At 50.8% G+C, this 17,552-nt stretch overlaps 1 protein-coding gene across 2 annotated transcripts in view; it reads right to left on the bottom strand.

The window, feature by feature from the left end:
• The window catches only part of Itgb4 (integrin subunit beta 4), a 33,184-nt gene extending 21,566 nt beyond the window's left edge, over positions 1-11,618 (bottom strand). For both annotated transcript variants that reach the window (XM_036196879.1, XM_036196881.1), the window contains exons 1-11: positions 11,272-11,618; positions 8,341-8,429; positions 7,068-7,150; positions 6,748-6,849; positions 6,396-6,600; positions 5,108-5,204; positions 4,768-4,939; positions 2,201-2,464; positions 1,838-1,927; positions 1,418-1,540; positions 899-1,063 (exon numbers count right to left, since the gene is read on the bottom strand). In XM_036196879.1, coding sequence (XP_036052772.1) covers positions 899-1,063; positions 1,418-1,540; positions 1,838-1,927; positions 2,201-2,464; positions 4,768-4,939; positions 5,108-5,204; positions 6,396-6,600; positions 6,748-6,849; positions 7,068-7,150; positions 8,341-8,419 — 1,380 coding nt within the window. In that variant the 5' untranslated portion in view covers positions 8,420-8,429; positions 11,272-11,618. The remainder of the gene's footprint in view (positions 1-898; positions 1,064-1,417; positions 1,541-1,837; positions 1,928-2,200; positions 2,465-4,767; positions 4,940-5,107; positions 5,205-6,395; positions 6,601-6,747; positions 6,850-7,067; positions 7,151-8,340; positions 8,430-11,271) is intronic.
• Between the last annotated feature and the right edge of the window lie 5,934 nt (positions 11,619-17,552).

Genomic DNA, 17,552 nt, shown 5'->3' with positions numbered 1-17,552 from the left:
AGAGGAGAAAGCTAGGCTTGAGAGAGGAGGATAGAGTGAGGGAGAAAGAGAGGGACACGCTTGGAGCCAGCCAGGCAGCTGCCAGACAGCTAGACAGAGTAAGACATACAGAAGGAAAGAAAGGCAAAAAGCCCGAGGCAAAATGTAGATGAAGAGAAACAGGTTAAGTTTTAAGAGCTAGTGGGACAAGCATAAGATAAGGCGCCGTGGTGGCGCACGCCTTTAATCCCAGCACTTGGGAGGCTGAGGCAGGCTGATGTCTGTGAGTTCGAGACCAGCCTGGGCTACAGAGTGAGTTCCAGGATAAGGCTGAGCATTCATAATAAAATGTAAATCTCCATGTCATGATTTGAGGGCTGGTTGGTGGCCCAAAAGAAAAAGCCTGCTGTATTCATAGAGGGAAGGGGCAGAGCCACTGGGCACATTTGGGAGGGGGACAAGGTCTCGCTAAGTAGATGAGGTGATCTGGAACTTCCTTTTCCTTTTTCCTCTCTCTCTCTCTCTCTCTCTTCTCTCTCTCTCTCTCTTTTTCTCAGACAGGGTTTCTTTGTGTAGCCCTGGCTGTCTGGAACTTGCTCTGTAAACCAGGCTGGCAACTCAGAGATCTGCCTGCCTCTGCCTCCTGAGTGCTGGGATTAAAGGTGTGTACCATCAGCGTCCGACTGGAACTTTCTATAGCCCAAACTGGCCTCAAACTTGTGGTTTTCTTTGCCAGCCTCCTAAATGCATGGGTTACAGGTGTTTCTGTTAAGTCTGGCTTTGCCACTGGGCATTTCTGCCGTTTTCTGTGACTTAGGACAGCTCTCCAGGGATGTGTGTCCACAGAAGGTTCCATCTCATTTACCCAGGGTCTTAGTGCTTGGCTCAGCCCCTCCCTCACAGCAGGACTGAATCTTACCAGCTCACAGGGGCACACATCACAGATGATGCTCGCGTCCATCCGGAGGCCATCGGAGAAGGAAGGCTTTAGATGGATGTTGCCTCTTTGGTCTTCCTCTGCCAGCTGGCACACATGTGTCCCATCTATGTCCTCCACTGCCCGAAGTTGTACATTGTATGTGCCCTGTGGGGATCCTGCTGTCAACCAAGGCAGGCTTTGCCCTAATGATCAGGGGTACCAGTGCCCGAAGCCCTTGGCCCTCAGGCTTCCAGGATGGTCTGTGTTCTGATCCCTAGCTCCCCAGTTGCTCTTGTCACAGCTGTGGATTCCTTCGTGTTTTGTTTTGTTTTTGCCTGCTTGCTCATCTCTGCAGTCTTTAGCGCTGTATATTCCTATTCACCCCCACCATAGGGACAAAGCAGAGGATGCCAGAAGATTTGAACCCCTGGGCCATGCGTGTCCCTTGTTAGAAGACGCACTCCTTCTGGATGCTATGCCTAACTAACTGCTCGTTCCACCGCGCCTACGGGAGCGTACCACTTCTCCCCGCTTGATGTGAAAGGACCCAGTCTCTGTCTTCTGGAATGTATCGGAGGTGACCTCTGTCCTCAGGCCTCGTGGGCTGTCCAGAGCCCGGATATCCAGGTTGGAGCGAATTCGCTGAAGGAGAAGAAGTGATCAGTAATCTGTGTGGAGCCTGGGCTCACCCACCTTGGCCTGGCCTGGCCTGACTGTTCTTCATCCCAGTTCACATGGAAGACAGATGTGAGTGTGTATGTGATCACAATGGCAGACACTGTGAGCCTAGGGCCATGGTCTAGGAGACTCCTCAGGCTCCTAAGGTTGGCCAGAGACCCTGCCTCATGGCCTATCCCAGACTCATGTATCAACCCTCTTGCCCACTCTCCTCCCCTGTCCCAGAAGGGCTCAACCTCTGCAGCCCACACGGCTTCTCACATAGAAGGCCTCCTCCAGCAGCTCCACGATGTTGGATGAGTCCTCCTGCAGTACTCCCAGTGAGGAGACAGGGAAATACTTATGAAGTTTCTGCAGGAGACGACACAGGCCTTGGGTTAAGCTCCTCTGCTTTGTATCTTCGTCATTCCTGCTCTGCACACAGTAAACTAGGCACCCGGCCTGCTAGTGTGTTCCGGGACCCACCCTCTCAGCTGCTTGGGAGTTCAGTTAGGGGGATGGGCGAGAGACCGTCTCACCAGAACCACTCTAGGGACCCAGCAGCTTGGGGAAAGGAGGGAGGTCTGAGAAGTTCCATCCACCCCCTGCACTGTCCCCACCTGACCAGGGGCCCAGGCCTCACACCTCATAGTAGCTGTAAGAGTAGTTGGTGACGGCAAAGATGGGTATGATGTTGTGTTTGGCGAGCAGGCGCACCAGTGTGGGTATAGACGGGTAGTCCTGTGTCTTGTACTGGGTGTAGGTGCCTGTGGCATCCAGGTGGCACTTCTCATCATTACGGTTCATGATGCCAGCCAGCACATTGGCACCATCAGCCTCATAGTGGAAGGCAGACTCAGTGGAGAACACCAGAAGGTGGGTGCTGTCAGCCCGCCAGCCAATGTCCCTCTGGAAGGCAAGGAGGGCAATATCCACTAAGCTGGCTGCTTGCTGAGGACTTTCATTCCTTCATCATATAGGGAAAGAGGAGCGGTTGCCAACAGGGGCTGGACCGAAGCCACAGAATTAACAACAGAATTAACAACAACATGTCCCATCATGGCAGATGTGAATGACCACAGTGAGACTGGACAGTGGTGATGAGGGGAAACAAGGGCTGAGTGTGTGCACACCATGGGCACCACTGAAAGCTTCAAGCCTCATACACTGGGACGGCTCCTTACCCCAAGCCCTCAGCCACACTGCAAGAATAGTTCAGATGCACAGGGAAAATGTCCACAGCACCATGCTCAATAAAACCGGCAGCCTGAAAGACCTAGAGCAGCTGCGGTGGTTTGAATAGGAATGGCCTCCGTAGGCTCATGTATTGAACGAATGCTTGGTCAAGGGAAGGCACTTGGGAGGGGCTAGCAGGCATGGCCTTGTTGGCCAGGCCCAGTGTCTCTCTCTTCCTGCCTGTGGGTGTGGATGTAGAGCTCTCAGCTCCTTCTCCATGACTGCGTAGAACCAACACCATGTCTGACTGTGTGCCACCATGCTTCCCGCCATGATGATAATGGACTAAAGTTCTGAAATTGTAAGCCAGTCCCAATTAAATGTTTTCTTTTATATTATAAGAGTTGCTGTGGTCATGGTGTCTCTTCACAACAACAGAACACTGACCAAGACAGCAGTGTATGGCAAATAATTTGAAAGAGTACACAGGACGACTTTGTTTTTAAGACAAGGCTTTGCCTCATAGCCCAGGCTGACCTCAAACTTGTCATCTCCCTGCCTTAGCCTCTTAAGTGCTGGGATTACAGCCACCACATCCAGCATGATTTTGGGGGATTTTTATGTTTGTTTTATTTTATTTATTTATTCATTTATTTGTTTGTTTGTTTTTTCAAGACAGGGTTTCTCTGTGTAGCTTTGCGCTTTTCCTGGAACTCACTTTGGAGACCAGGCTGGCCTGGAACTCACAGAGATCCGCCTGGCTCTGCCTCCCGAGTGCTGGGATTAAAGGTGTGCGCCACCATTGCCCGGCTTATTTTTGTTTTTATGAGACAGGTTTTCTCTGTGTAGCCCTGGCTGTTCTGGAACTTACTCTGTAGACCAGGCTGGCCTTGAACTCAGAGATTGGCCTGCCTCTGCTTCCCCAGTGCTGGGATTAAAAGCATGCACCACAACTCCTGGCCTGTTTTAGTTTTTAGGATCTCATACTGTAGCCCATGCTGGTTTTGAACTCAGTAGATTGCTGTGGGTGACCTTGGACTCCTGATAATCCAGCTTCCATTTCTCAAGTGCTGGGATTTTGGATATATACCACCCTGCTTGGCTTTATACAGCATTGTTTCAAAAACTGCACTGTTTACAAGAAAAAGCACTTATGATAGTATTAAGTGAAGAAGAAGAAAAAGAAAAAAAACGAAAAAAAGGCCGAGTTTCAGAATTAGAGGTAAAACAATCCCACTACATAAGATGTGGAAAGAGAAACAGACTGTACCGACGGGCTATCTCGGGGATGGCTATCGGCTGTTGGTGCAATTACAGGCAATTTTTGATTTCTAATTTATCTGCAATATAGATAGGTTATTTTCAAAGTGGAAAAAATGATGTAGGCATTAAAAAAAAGGACCGTTTGTCTGCTAGCACTGGGCCAGAGAGATGGCTCGTCAGGTGATAGTGTTTGTCTTCAAGCCTGCTCACCTGAGTTCTATCCCTTGGGCAGGGCAAAGTAGAAAACTGACTCCTAAAAGTTGTTCTCTGACCTCCACATGCACACACATAAATAAATAGTTACCTGCCAGCATGGTTGGAGATGGGGCAGTTTGTAGATGTGGGAGATGATCTGGTGGGCTAGTGTCAGGACCCTGAATATTCCAGAACCACTAGACCCATGTCTGCCTCACTGGCCAATACAAAAACCAGTTGTGACCACTCACTCAGGTATGGACCCTGACTCCCAGCATATCAAAACTAGGATTAGAATTAAGGAAGGGCAGGGTTGGGGATTTAGCTCAGTTGTAGAGCAAGCGCTTGCCTAGCAGGCACAAGGCCCTGGGTTTGATCCTCAGCTCAAAAAAAGAAAAAAAGAATTAAGGAAGGGCCACTGGAATGTCTGATGATCTTAAGGAATGGGGTCCAGGCCTCTGGGGACCCCCCCAAAGGATTCTGAGCCTAATGGTGGTGGGACAGGCCATCAGCAGTTATATCCTTCCCAGAAGGCTGCAGCCCTGGCCTAGGCTGGCAGGGTCCCTCTGGACACTCACTGTGCATACAGCGGTCTGCAGGATGGCATCAAAGCCCCCTTCAGGAGCGTCCAGGTTGCCTGAGATCCGCTCTCCTTGCAGTTTGTCCAAGAATTCTTCCACACTCTCTGTCAAGCTGATGACATTCTTGAAGGAGAATGGGGGGTCACTGTTGGGCCAGGGCTCCTTCAGCCTGGACAGAGGAGGTGGACATAGAGTCAGTGTCAGGGAAGGGTCAGGTCCCACATGCTCCAGTGCCCATGACTCATCCTGGTCAGAGGAGAACTCTAAGTGCCATCATGAGAGGAGGTAGAACACACGGCCAGGACCCTTGCTCACCCAGACCCACTCAGCCACTTACTTCTCAGGCCTCATGTCCGTCTGAGGGACACTGACTTTGTCCACAAACTTTCCAAATCCAATAGTGTAGTCACTGGTGAGCTGGCGCAGGATCCTGGCTAGGCATCAGGAAAAAGGAAAGGTGGCTGAGTCCCAGCAACCCCACAGGGGACCCCGTGCTGGCTCAGGAAGCAGGAAGCCGGCAGATGCAACCTCCTGTGAGCACTGCATGCCGAACAGCAGCTCATGAACTTTTGTTCTAATTTTTTAAAAAATTATTTTATGTGCATAGTGTTTGGCTTGCATATATGTCTATGCACCATGAGGGTGCTTGGTGTCCATGGAAGCCTGAAGAGGGACCAGATCCTCTGGAACTGGGGTTATAGACGGTTGTGAGCTGCCATGTGGGTGCTGGAAACTGAACCCAGGTCTTCTGGAAGAGCAGCCAGTGCTCTAACCACTGAGCAATCTCTCTGGCCCCTGTAGAACCATTTCTTTTCCTTTTTAGTAGAATTAAAAAAAATATTTAACTTTATTTTATGTGCATTGGTGTAAAGGTGTCAGATCTCCTGGAACTGGAGTTACAGACAGTTGTGAGCTGCCATGTGGGTGCTGGGAATTGAACCTGGTCCTCTGGAAGAACAGCCAGTGCTCTAACCACTGAGCAATCTCTCTGGCCCCTGTAGAACCATTTCTACAGCACAGCCCCTTTTGTTCAGATTTACAGTTGGGGAAATGGGACTGGAGGGGACTAGAATTGTGCATTTAGAAATAGCGAGCAAGCCAGGTAGTGGTGGCACACTCCCTTAATCCCGGCACTCAGGAGGCAGAGGCAGGCAGATCTCTGAGTTTGAGGCCAGCCTGGTCTACAGAGTGAGATCCAGGACAGCCAGGGCTACACAGAGAAACCCTGTCTCAAAATAAAAAAAAACAAATAAATGAAAAGAAGAAAAGAAAAGAAAAGGTGAGGCAGCTGGCATTGAGCTCAGATTATTCTGCACCACTGACGTACCCATGACCTATGGCATGGGCTTCCCTCTTTGTCGGGGCCAGATGGCTTGGCTCCTTGCCATTCTTGGGTCTCCCGTGAAATCTCTAGTAGTGGGCAGAGTCTGGCCCGAATCTCCCTCTGTGAAGGGGGCTCTTTGAGGTGTGTGTGTGTGTGTGTGTGTGTGTGTGTGTGTAGGTGGGGGGTGTGCTCAGATATTTTGTCTTTCCACAAGGGTATGTGCACCTGTCCTGTGTCTTGGCTTCCTGAGCTAGCTGGGAGAACTCTACCTCACCCCCTCCTCTCCACACTGTGGCCATACCCAGGTTCTGCCCCATTTGCTTGAGGTTGTCCAGATCGTCAGACATGGAGTTGGAGAAGTCCATGAGGATATACAGATCCATGGGGCTCTCTTGGGGCTCAAACACCTTGAACACAAAGTTACGCTCCTCACCCGGTCGCAGCCGGACCTGCAGGCCTTGGGGAGACACCTGGCTGCGGTGTAGGGTGGTGTCAATCTGGGTGTTCTGTGTCCAAGGAAGCAGGGCAGTTTATTAGAAGGTCACTCTGGAGACCTGAGAGGGGCATCTCAGGCCTGCCACAGGGCACCATGGTCCTCAGAACCAGCCAGTCTTACACATGGAGAACCCAGCCTTCCACCCCGCTCCAGGCACCTCTGTGATGTCAAGGCTGCTCTCCATGACCAGCACGCTCTCTCCCCGGCAGCCTGCGGCCAGAAGCTCCGCCTGGGTGTTGCACCGCCGATCCTTGAACAGCTGGCCAGAAGTAGATGGGCTCAGTGCAGGTGATGGCCAACCCCTAGCCGTCCCAATCCTGGTTGGCTTCCTCCTGATACTTCCAACCCTCACTTCTTCTCCCACACCCATCTGGCCCGGGGCTAGGCTGAGCCGGCAGAAAGAGTGAAGTTGGCCAGAGCCAGTGGTAGTAGGTAGTGGCTCAGGCTGGCCCAGAAAGCCTAGTGGTAGTAGCTCACCTCGTCTGTGCAGTAGGCACAGCTCTTGTCCACACGGATGCATTCTGTACAACTCTTCACCTGAGCCTTCTTGCAGCGGTTGGCTGGTGAGCAGAGGGTACATGGGGGGGGGGGCTCACCAGGGACCATCCTTCCTCAACTGCACCCTCATTTGAGAGAAGTATGGATTCTCTCTCCCAAACTTATAGAGGAGAAAACAGTCTGTTCCATACAGCACAGCTAGGGATGGGCAGAGCAGGCCTCGGACCTGGAAAATCTACTTCAGTCGGGAGGATGGAGAGGCAAAATGGAAGTTCTGGCTTTGCTGGATGGACCACCCCTGCAGGCTTGTCTAGCCTGTAGCCCTCAGTGCAGATCAATACACATCGGCAGACTTCCTTAAAACAGCATGAATTTGGTTTTTTATTCTTTTTTGCATAGTTCTCAAGCGTGAACTTTGTAGATGACATATTGTCTCAGTGTCAAAAGGCTGGCTGTAATTGTTGGGCCCTACAAAAGCTCCCGTCTGTCCTGACTCCTGTGACAGGCCACATCCACCATCCCCTGCCCTTTGCCAGTCCCTCTTCATTATGGCTGTGTTTCCTAGACTGTTGCCGAGGGACTGGTCTATCCCCTGAACCTCCTCCAGGGAGGGGACTATCTGTCTTATTTATCACATGACCCGTATGCCTAGCACAAGGCTGCGTACACCATAGGTTCTCAGTAAGTGAATGAAAGCCTTAATTTACATAAAGGTTATTGGGGCTCTCCTTGGTTCTATTTAGTTAAAATCACAATAAGGCTCTGCACCAGAACACACAGTAAGGGCTATCTTGGACTCTAGGCCATGGCTCCCGGTCAGTGTTTAGCAATGGTTCTGATGAGGGGAGGGAGCCCCGACTCCCTGTGCTTGTCAGTTTCTATGGTGTAAATGTTCCCACCATAGTCTTCTCTAAGCAATGAACATGACCTCACGTGGCAGGGTAAACTTGGTAGGAGCCATTTCCTAACTGGGGACACTCAAGAGAGTGGTGGGTATGTTAGCAATCCCCTTCCGGGTTCCCCTAATGCTCATCGCTCCACTGAGGCCTCAGCTCTGACTCTGAATGGGCACCTTACCTCCCTCTCTATTCCCAGTCACCGAGCAGGGCCTACAACTACCAGAGGTGAGGATCATGGACCCTCAGGTTCTCCAGCCCGAGTGACGGGCAGGTGTTGTTGTTGAGTGATTGACTTCTGCAGGGTCATGTCTTAAGAGCTGCCTAGAGGGGCCTGCGGGGATGTTCGGACTCACCCATGTTTCCAGGAAGACTGACACTCAACACTGCTGCCAGCAGCAGCTTCACCCACGGGCTGGAACATGGTCCTGCCATCCTCCTCTTCCTGCAAGACCACAACAAGGACACACGATGCCTCTATAGCATGGTCTGCGGCATCGGCTCCCTGGATCCCCACCAGAGCTCTGCAGTTGAGATCTTGTCGAAGTGTGGGAATGGAGGCTCAACCCGGGCATGGTAGATCATGCTTATCATCCGAGCACATGGGAGATTGAAGAGATAGATGGAGGCTGTCATGGGTTAAGTGATCACCGAGGGTGCTCTGCTTGTGAATGACAGAGACAGTACTCTTAGACCTGTCTTCTCCACCACCCCTTTCTTGCCGTTCCAGCGGTGACCACATACCCTGATACCACTGCCCTGCCTGAGGAAGACTTCTCTGGCCTTTGTGAACTCTGGGTTCTGAGACTGATTCATTACTAGGTCTCTTGGAGCTGGTCTCCATGAGGGTAGAGTGAGCTCTTATTCTGTCTTTGCTTGTCCATTCCCAGTGGGCAAAAATATGGTCTCTTAGTAAGTGGGCGTCCTTCACAGGGGCTCTGACTGTACCCACCTGCTACCCACTCTGGACCAGCTGTCTTGCTCTTTGTGAGAAGATTGGGACTAAGGGGGGCACTGGCTTGGGGGCGGTGCTGCCTGGGATCTACGCCGCCTGCTGGTTCTTCAGTGTGGCACCTAAATGTCCTGCTTTTCTCCCAACTTCTACCTATCCCAGAGTTGAGTTTTCAGGGTCCCTGAGCGGGGCCCAGGGTGTGTTTAGAAGCCCCTGCTGCCCATGCTCACACACACACACACACACACACACACACACACACACACACACACACGGTGGCCTCTGGCTCACTATCAAACCATCTCAGTACATCAGCGACCTTCCAAGTCTTTGAAAAGATGGGCAGTCCAAAGTCTTGTAAGGAAAGAGGCTGGACCCAGAGCTACCAAGGCCTGCATAGAGGAGGGCAAAGGCCAGGGAGGGCAAAGGCCAGGGTCACACTTCTTTTTTTTTTTTTTTTTCCCCAAGGCAGGGTTTCTCTGTGTAACTTTTGGAGCCTGTCCTGGACCTGGATCTTGTTCTATAGACCAGACTGGCCTTGAACTCACAGAGATCCACCTGTCTCTGCCTCCTGACTGCTTGATGAAAGGCGTGTGCCACCACCACCTGGCAAGGCCAGGGTCACACTTCTTTTTCTAGGGCCAGAACTCCCAGGGACCCAGACAAGGCCACATCCACTGACCCTATTCCTTGGATTCTTTCTTGGCAACCCAAGTTTGTAGAGCAGGGGAGAGCTCCAGGGTCTTCTGTTCAGAAAAGAAAGTAGGGTGCGCTGTCCCCTGCATCCAAGGCATGGTCTCCGGGGAGGCAGACAGCAGCCCCAGAAAATCCATAGGCAGAGCCAGCATAGAGAAGCCACCTTAACAGGGCCGTGGCTAGAAGGGAGCCCTGAATCAGCAGAGGGGTGGCTCCTGTGAGAAATCAGTTTCTTGCAGCCTTGGGCGTAGGCACCACACCCACATGCTACACAATGCAAGCTGCAGATTTGGCCTCCCTGGGGGCACCATTACCTAGACAGGTATGGGCACAAACAGGTATGGGCACTGGAGGGACAAATCTAGCTCTTTTCACAGGCCCAGCACATAGAACTGTCACCGACAGGCAAGACAGCAACACATACCCAACACTTCAGTTCAGTGTTACCACGCCATCTGCACAGGACCCCAGCAGGAGAGGCTTGCCTGCGTATGCTTTAGGACAGGAGGCTGTGGGGCTTCCCCATCCAGCAGTCAACATTGGGAGGGTCTGGTAGGGGATTTGGGGACAGCACAGATTCCATACTAAACCTACACACACACACACACACACACACACACACACACACACACACACACACACACAAGCTATAAAAAGGCAATTAAGGACCTAGGTAGACATTCTGCTTTCTTTGATTCAACTTGCATTTTAAAAGTTCTAAAAGTAGTGACCCATTATACAAATGATGAGATTTCACATAAAGATTAGGACTGCGGATGCCATCAGAGTATGTGGCCTTGGCAGACTCGGCGGAGCAGACAGGACAGCAGTTTTGAAGCCACCCGTCACCTATAGGAAATCAGGGTTAAGGAGTCAAACACTCCTTTTCTGCCCCCCTTCCCCCCACGGCCCCTAGGAGACTCAGTCTTCAATTCTCTGATGAGGACAGAAACAAACGGGCTACCTGGGTGGAAGCCTGAATTTAGGGTGTGGCAAGTCTGTGTGGGGGAAGGAAGAGGTCTGTCCCTGCTCTTGGGAACCACCTGGAGTCCCAGGCCGGTGACAGCCAGAAGGCGACCCCCAGCGACTGTGGGGAGGAGCAGAGCGGGCCGTGTTTGCAGGGCTGCTGGGTGGGATTCTGAAAGCTCCCTGAGACAAGGCGCCTGGAGTGGGCTATGGGACGGGAGCAGGCTGGTGGCCTGCCAAGAGGAAAATTAGGGACTCTCCACATCCCCCTCCTGTACTGGGTCACCACACAGCAGATCACCGAGGGGAAACAGACACCCAGGGGGCCGCTGAGCCCCCAGCCTCTACCCACTCCCACTACACACCCACCCAGTGTCCTCCTTGAGCAGGGGCATCTGATGGCCAACCATCCTTCCCTCATCCCAACCACCTTGCTCCCGGTTGCCCCCTGCTCACACCCTGGCAAGCCTGGCACCTGTCCTGGCAGCATGGGCAGAGAGAACCAGGGCCTGCCAATCTCCAGGAGAGGAACGGGGAAACAAAAGCCAGGCAGGTTCTCTACGCGGCCCGGGCAGGAGTGGGTACTCCCTTTCCTTGCCAGCCCTGGCGTCCCGGGGCACGGGGGCAGGCGGCGTGCCCTCGGACGCCTGCTCCCGGAGGGAACTGCACCTACCTCGCTGGGGGCCTGGGCTGCTCTGGGTCGAGCTGAGCGCGCGGGCGAGCCCGGAGGGGCAGCAAGACGGGCGGTGGCGGGCCGGGAGCCAGCAGTGCTTTATGGACGGGCGGCGCAGGTAGGAAGGAGGCGCTGGTGAGTCAGGCGGGCTGCATTCCTGCGCTCTGCGCGCACCTGTCGGGGCAGGAGCTGGGGTGTCGCCGCAGCCGCCAGGCCCGCCCCCCGGAAAGGGCTGCGGCTCCCGGGGCGCCAGCCCCGAGTCCCGAGCTGCTGCGAGGGTACTGGAGGAGGAGCCACCCTCTCTGCAGCTCAGACCCGGGCTCCGTCCTCCTCACCCGTCCAGGCTCCGGGATCTGGTGCCCCGGCCGCTCTGGGTCCCGGGGGCGGCTTCTTAATCACAGCTTCTGGGCAGTGAGCCCAGCTGGGCCGGTCCCGCTGCCTCGACGGCCATCGGGTCCTGCACCACCCTCTCCGTGTCCTGCCCCAAACCGGTAGGAAGATTCAGCACTCTTGGGCTGCTGGCCTTCGGGTCCTCTCAGCCTCTACAATGTGGCTAGAGGAACTGATAGGCAAGGGCTGGGTCCTCTAGGTTCCTTCAGATACTCAAATCCCCCTAAAATGTAATAGTATTACACTTTACAAGTAGAGAGCATGTGACCTAGCGTGGAGTAGCACTCATGGCTTGTTACAATGTTGGCGACAAGCTGATTCACAAATCTTACTCTCGCTGCAGACTCTCAAACGCCTTCAGGGCCCGCTACTGTTTAATAATGAGCCTTTTTGAGGTGCTGCGAGACCCCAACTCGATTCTCTCTATCTAGTCTCACGTACTAGCCATGTCCCGCAGGACCTGATGCACCAATCAGTCCAGCCTCTAAATCATGGGGGCTTCAAACTCCCCAAGTGTCACAACCAGGGAATGCCATCTTGAAACTCAGCCTGATTTTTTTCCTTACCCTTAGAGACCCTGGTCTAACGTAACAAGATCTTAAGATTTCCTTGACTTCCCCACATCCTCCATTGGTTTATATGTCCAAGAATATGGCCTCTTCTCGCCATGTAGCCCAGGCTAGTCTTGAACTTGTGGCAATTCTCCTGCCTCTACCTCGCAAGTGCTGGGATTACAGGCATCCACACCTGCTCTTTTATCATTTCCTTTGTTGAGGTGTTTGGGGTAGAACCTAGGTCTTCATATATGTCAAACGTGTACTCTACCACTGGGCTATCCCTCTGGACTAGGATATGGCTTCCTCATGGTGTTTGCTACACTGGTTTGAAATGGTCGTCCTGTGAACCCTATGAACCCTGAGAGCAGATGTTTTCTGTCCCCTGGAGTGACTCAAGTCAGGAGAGTGAGGAGGACAAGGTCTGGGCTATAAAAGATTGCTTTCCCCACAGCCTCAGCCCTGATGCCTGGTACTTAGGAGGAACTCAATAAAAAGTGCCGGTGGGCACGAAGGCTTGATGGGTCAAGGGGCTTGCTGCCAAACCTAATGACCTGAGTTTGATCCCTGGTGGAACTCATTCTCACAAGTTGTCTATGGTTATTACATCCACCCCACCCTCCCAAATAAACAAATGTAAAATGTAATGGTGCACGCCTTTAATTCCAGCACTCAGGAAGCAGAGGCAGATGGATCTCTGTGAGTTTGAGGCCAGCCTGGTCTACAAAGAGAGTTTCAGGCTAGCCAGAGCTACAAGATCCTGCCTCAAAAATAGTACTAACAACAACAACAACAACAAAATCTTAAAAAGACTGTTAGATAGACTCCCTGAGTACCCCCCCATTGGATTAAATCTAAAGCTTTATCTATAAATGGATCCACGTGTTACTAACTCTAAATACTCACTGCAAATACATGAGCCATGGGCACCACTGGGCAGCCCTACCCAGTCATCTGAGAGCTGTTCTGCGCTGGCTAGGTGCCTGGAGAAGCTTGTTCCTGAATGTGGGGACACTGGGGAAGGAGCTCAGTGTGTTTTCAGCACTCAGTTGTATGTGCCTGGCCAGTTCAGTGCCTTGAGGACTTCAGCCACTCCAGCAGGCACCCAGTCCACTCTAGAGATGAAGAGGTCTATGTGTTAATTTAAACATAGTTATTTAAAAAAAAAAAAGTGTTTTCTGTTCTTCAAAATAAATAATAAGCCGGGTGGTGGTGGTGCACACCTTTAATCCCAGCACTCGGGAGGCAGAGGCAGGTGGATCTCTGAGTTCGAGGCCAGCCTGGTCTACAAAGTGAGTTCTAGGAAAGATGCAAAGCTACACAGGAAAACACTATCTTGATAAACAAAAATAAATAAATAATAAACGAATGGTATTTTCTCCAGGGCCACTATTTATAGACCACTAGCTTGATGGAAAGATCCAAGTGAATACACACACGCGCGCGCACACACACACACACACACACACACACACACACACACACATGTGAGTACAGGTACATGAGTGGAAGTCAGAGGACAACTTCCAGGAGTTGGCTCTCACCTGCTGCCCTGTTGAAACAGGGTCTCTTGTTTCTGCTGTGTGCTGAATATTCCAGGCTGGCTGGTCCATTCTGCTGTCTCTACCTCTGCCTTGCCGTAGGAGTGCTGGGATTACAGACAGATACAGGCATTGCATAGAGCTCTGAGATCAAACTCAGATCATCAGGATTGTGCAGCTAGTGCTCTTACTCAACGAAGAGCCTCATGCCCTACATGCTAATTAAAAAAAACCCTTTGTGTGTGTGTGTGTGTGTGTGTGAGTGTGTGTGTGCGCGTGGTGCATGTGTGGCCACCAGGAACATGTGGAGGTCAGAGGACAACTTTGTGCAGTGCCCTTTCCCCTTCTGTCTTTCTGTGGGTTCCTGGGATCAAACTTGGGCCGCTGTGCTTGAGTGGCAAGTGCCTTTACCTGCTGAGCTATCTCACTGGTTCTACATGTTAATTTTATAAAAATAAAATAACTGTTGGGCTTGGTGTCCACAGCCAGCTGCTCGGGAGGCTAACATAGGAGCATTACAACTGTGGGCCTGCACGGGCTACATGGCAAGTTTGAGGTTAGCCTGGGCAACTTTGGACAGCCTGTCTCGCATAAGTGAAGAAATGATGGCTGAGGATGTTACACTTGCCTAGAATGCATAAAGCCCCAGGCTCACTCCCTAGTAACCACCCCCACCCCATGAAATGACACTGTACTAATTCAATCACTTGTTTAGTTTGCCAGTGTTTAATGAGCTCCAGTCTGAATGAGACTCACTATGGGCTGTGCTGACAATTCTCCAGGGATGTGCTGGACTTGATTTTGACAGTCTTGCCATGTGACCCAGATCCCCAGATTCTGTGAAACGCAGTGAGGGTGGCCCTCCTATAATTCAAGCCTGGGAAGGTGGAGGGGGCATGGATCCCCAGAACCTGCTGTCTAGCAAGCTTAGCCCTACCAGGGAGCCCTGGGTTTGATGGGGAGATCCTGCCTCAACAAGGTAGAAGAGCAATGAAGGATGATTCCTGACATCAACTTCTACATGCATGTGCACCCACATACACGTAAACCCATGCACATGTAAGAATGTGGATACAAGCCAGGCGGTGGTTTCGCAGGCCTTTAATCCCAGCACTCGGGAGGCAGAGGCAGGCGGATCTCTGTGAGTTCAAGGCCAGCCTGGTCTACAAAGCAAGTTCCAGGAAAGGTGCAAAGATACACAGAGAAACCCTATCTAGGAAAACAAAAAAACAAAACAAAACAACAAAGAATGTGGATACATACACACAAATGCAAAAGATTGCTGGATGAAAAAATTATTTTTACCATTTATCTTCAAAAGTATGGTTTTGTTATATTGCTGTATGTTCATGTGTTTTTTATTCTATATGTTTATGTGTGTGATCATGTTTTTAAAATCCCATTCTGTGTGTGCGCGTGCACTCTCATGTGTGGAGGTCAGAGGTCAACTTTAGGTCTTGGTGTTGCCTTCTGTTTGGGATGGTTTATTTCTTTTCTTTTCTTTCTTTCTTTCTTTTTTTTATTTTTCAAGACAGGGTTTCTCTGTGTAGCTTTGGAACCTGTCCTGAACTCATTCTGTAGACCAGGCTGGCCTTGAACTCAGAGATCTTCCTGCCTCTGCCTCCCGAGTGCTGGGATTAAAGGTGTGTGGCACCACTGCCCGGCGGCGATGGTTTCTTCTTGTTGGCTGCTGTGTACCCGTGGGAGCTTCTGAGATTTCTCACGTCTCTGCCTCTTATCTCAACCTAGGAGCACTAGGATTGCAGACACCACCGACTAGCAAAGTCATGCTGGGGACTGAACTCAGGTCCTCATGTCTGAGTGGCAGACCCACATAGGGAGCATTTCCCCGGCTCTGTATGTTTGTGTTTTTTGTTTGGATTTACAGTATACATATCTTAGTAGTTCATTCTCCTACATTCCAGCACTATCTGAGAAAACCCCACCACATCTCAAAGATTATTGAGTGCTGGGTGGTGGTGGCACACTCCTTTAATCCCAGCACTCAGGAGGCAGAGGCAGGTGGATCTTTGTGAGTTTGAGGCCAGCCTGGTCTATAGAGGGAGATCCAGGAAAGGCGCAAAGCTACACAGAGAAACCGTGTCTTGAAAAACCAAAAAAAAAAAAAAAAAAAAAAAAAAAAAAAAAAAAAAAAAGTTCAAAGACTATTAAGCAATCTGTGAGTCAGTCCATGTTTACATTTCTTTCCTGCCCAGACATGTCTAACATACGGTTTCCTTTTGATTCTGAGTCTGATTCCTCCTCTTACCCACACCATCTGGCAGGTCTCCTTCCTAATCTAGTCTACCTTTTCATTCTCCACATTGACTTTTTAAATTTTCTTCAGGATCAGAGTCTTCGATTTGACCAGTCTGTAAAGTGCTTGCCATTGAAGCATGAGAAACAGCATTCACATAAAAGCTGGGGGTGATGGCATGATCCTGGAACCCCAGGGCAGGAGGCAGGTGGCTATCTAGTCCAGCTGAGACAGAGCACTCTAGGCTCAGTGAAAGATCCTGTTTCAAAAAATAAAGTGGAGGGCCAGCTAGACGGCTCTATAAACAAAGATGCATGTTGACCTGAGTTCAATCCCAGCTCACATAAAAGTGGAAGAGAAAACCCACTTCATAAAGTCATCCTTTGATCTCCATGTGTGCGGGGTATGTGTGCTCACCCATACAAATAATAGTAAGGTGGGCCATGTGTGCTGATATACACCCTTGATCCCAGCCTTTAGGAGGCAGAAGCAGGTGGATCCCTGTGAGTTCAAGGCCCCCTGGTCTACATAGTGAATTCCAAGCCAACCAGGCCTGTACAGTGAGACCCTGTCTCTCAAAAAAAAAAAAAAAAAAAAAAAGTGATTAGTTAAGAGCAGGTGTTGTTCTTACAGAGGACCCTGGTTTGATTCCCAGCACCCACATGGTGGCTCACAGCCATTCATAATTCCAGTTCCAGGGGATCAGATGCTCTCTCCTGACCTCAGCCATCAGGCAGGCATGCTGTACACATACTTGCAGGTAAAACACTCATACATATAAGATAAAAATTTAACAGAAGGCATCTTATGATGATGCCAAACTCTGATCTTCACACAGGCACAGGTATGTATCAACCCTTCAAATGTGCATGCACATGCATCACAAGCCCAAGAGCGTGTGTGTGCGTGTACTTGCACACACACACACCACATAAAAGAAAAACACACACTTACAGAACTATATGCCAACATGGCTGGATCACTAGAGGGGATTCCCAGCATGACTTCATTTGTTTGTGAAGACTCAGAGCTATCTCTACCTAGACATACACCTCCATCCTCTCCAGCATGCTCTGCCCTCCACTCCCTGGTGATTTTCTGCTATGAATGTACACATCTAGTTGTCTGCTGCTTGGAGCGGAGTATCTTCCTCATCCACCAATGTAGGAGTGCTGGGGCCACAAAGATGACTGACTGGACCAGTAGATTGATTCTTTGAGTTTTGTGGTAGCCTCCTTCCAGCACTGAATTTGGAATCAGATGAGCTGCTATTGCCTTTTCTTCATCTCTTAGAAAAACATGCCAAGTTTTGAAAATCAAAACCACAAATTCTGCTATTCCTCAGAGGAAATGTTATCAAAGATAATCCCCATGGGGACCAACTCCAACACTGGTCTGTCGGAGATACACACCAGCTTCCCCTCTGGTTCTCTACTTCAAAATGACTAAGAAGCAACTCGACTCCACACTGGCCTTTGAAGAGGTGTCTGCTGGCCTGGCTTAGCCCAACTTTCTGGACTTCATGTGTTAGTGTCATTA

Source organism: Onychomys torridus, chromosome 8, assembly GCF_903995425.1.
Source record: "Onychomys torridus chromosome 8, mOncTor1.1, whole genome shotgun sequence".
NCBI classification, from domain to species: domain Eukaryota; kingdom Metazoa; phylum Chordata; class Mammalia; order Rodentia; family Cricetidae; genus Onychomys; species Onychomys torridus.
Note: the sequence above shows the minus strand (reverse complement) of the source record. Positions and strands in the feature narration are given on the sequence as shown.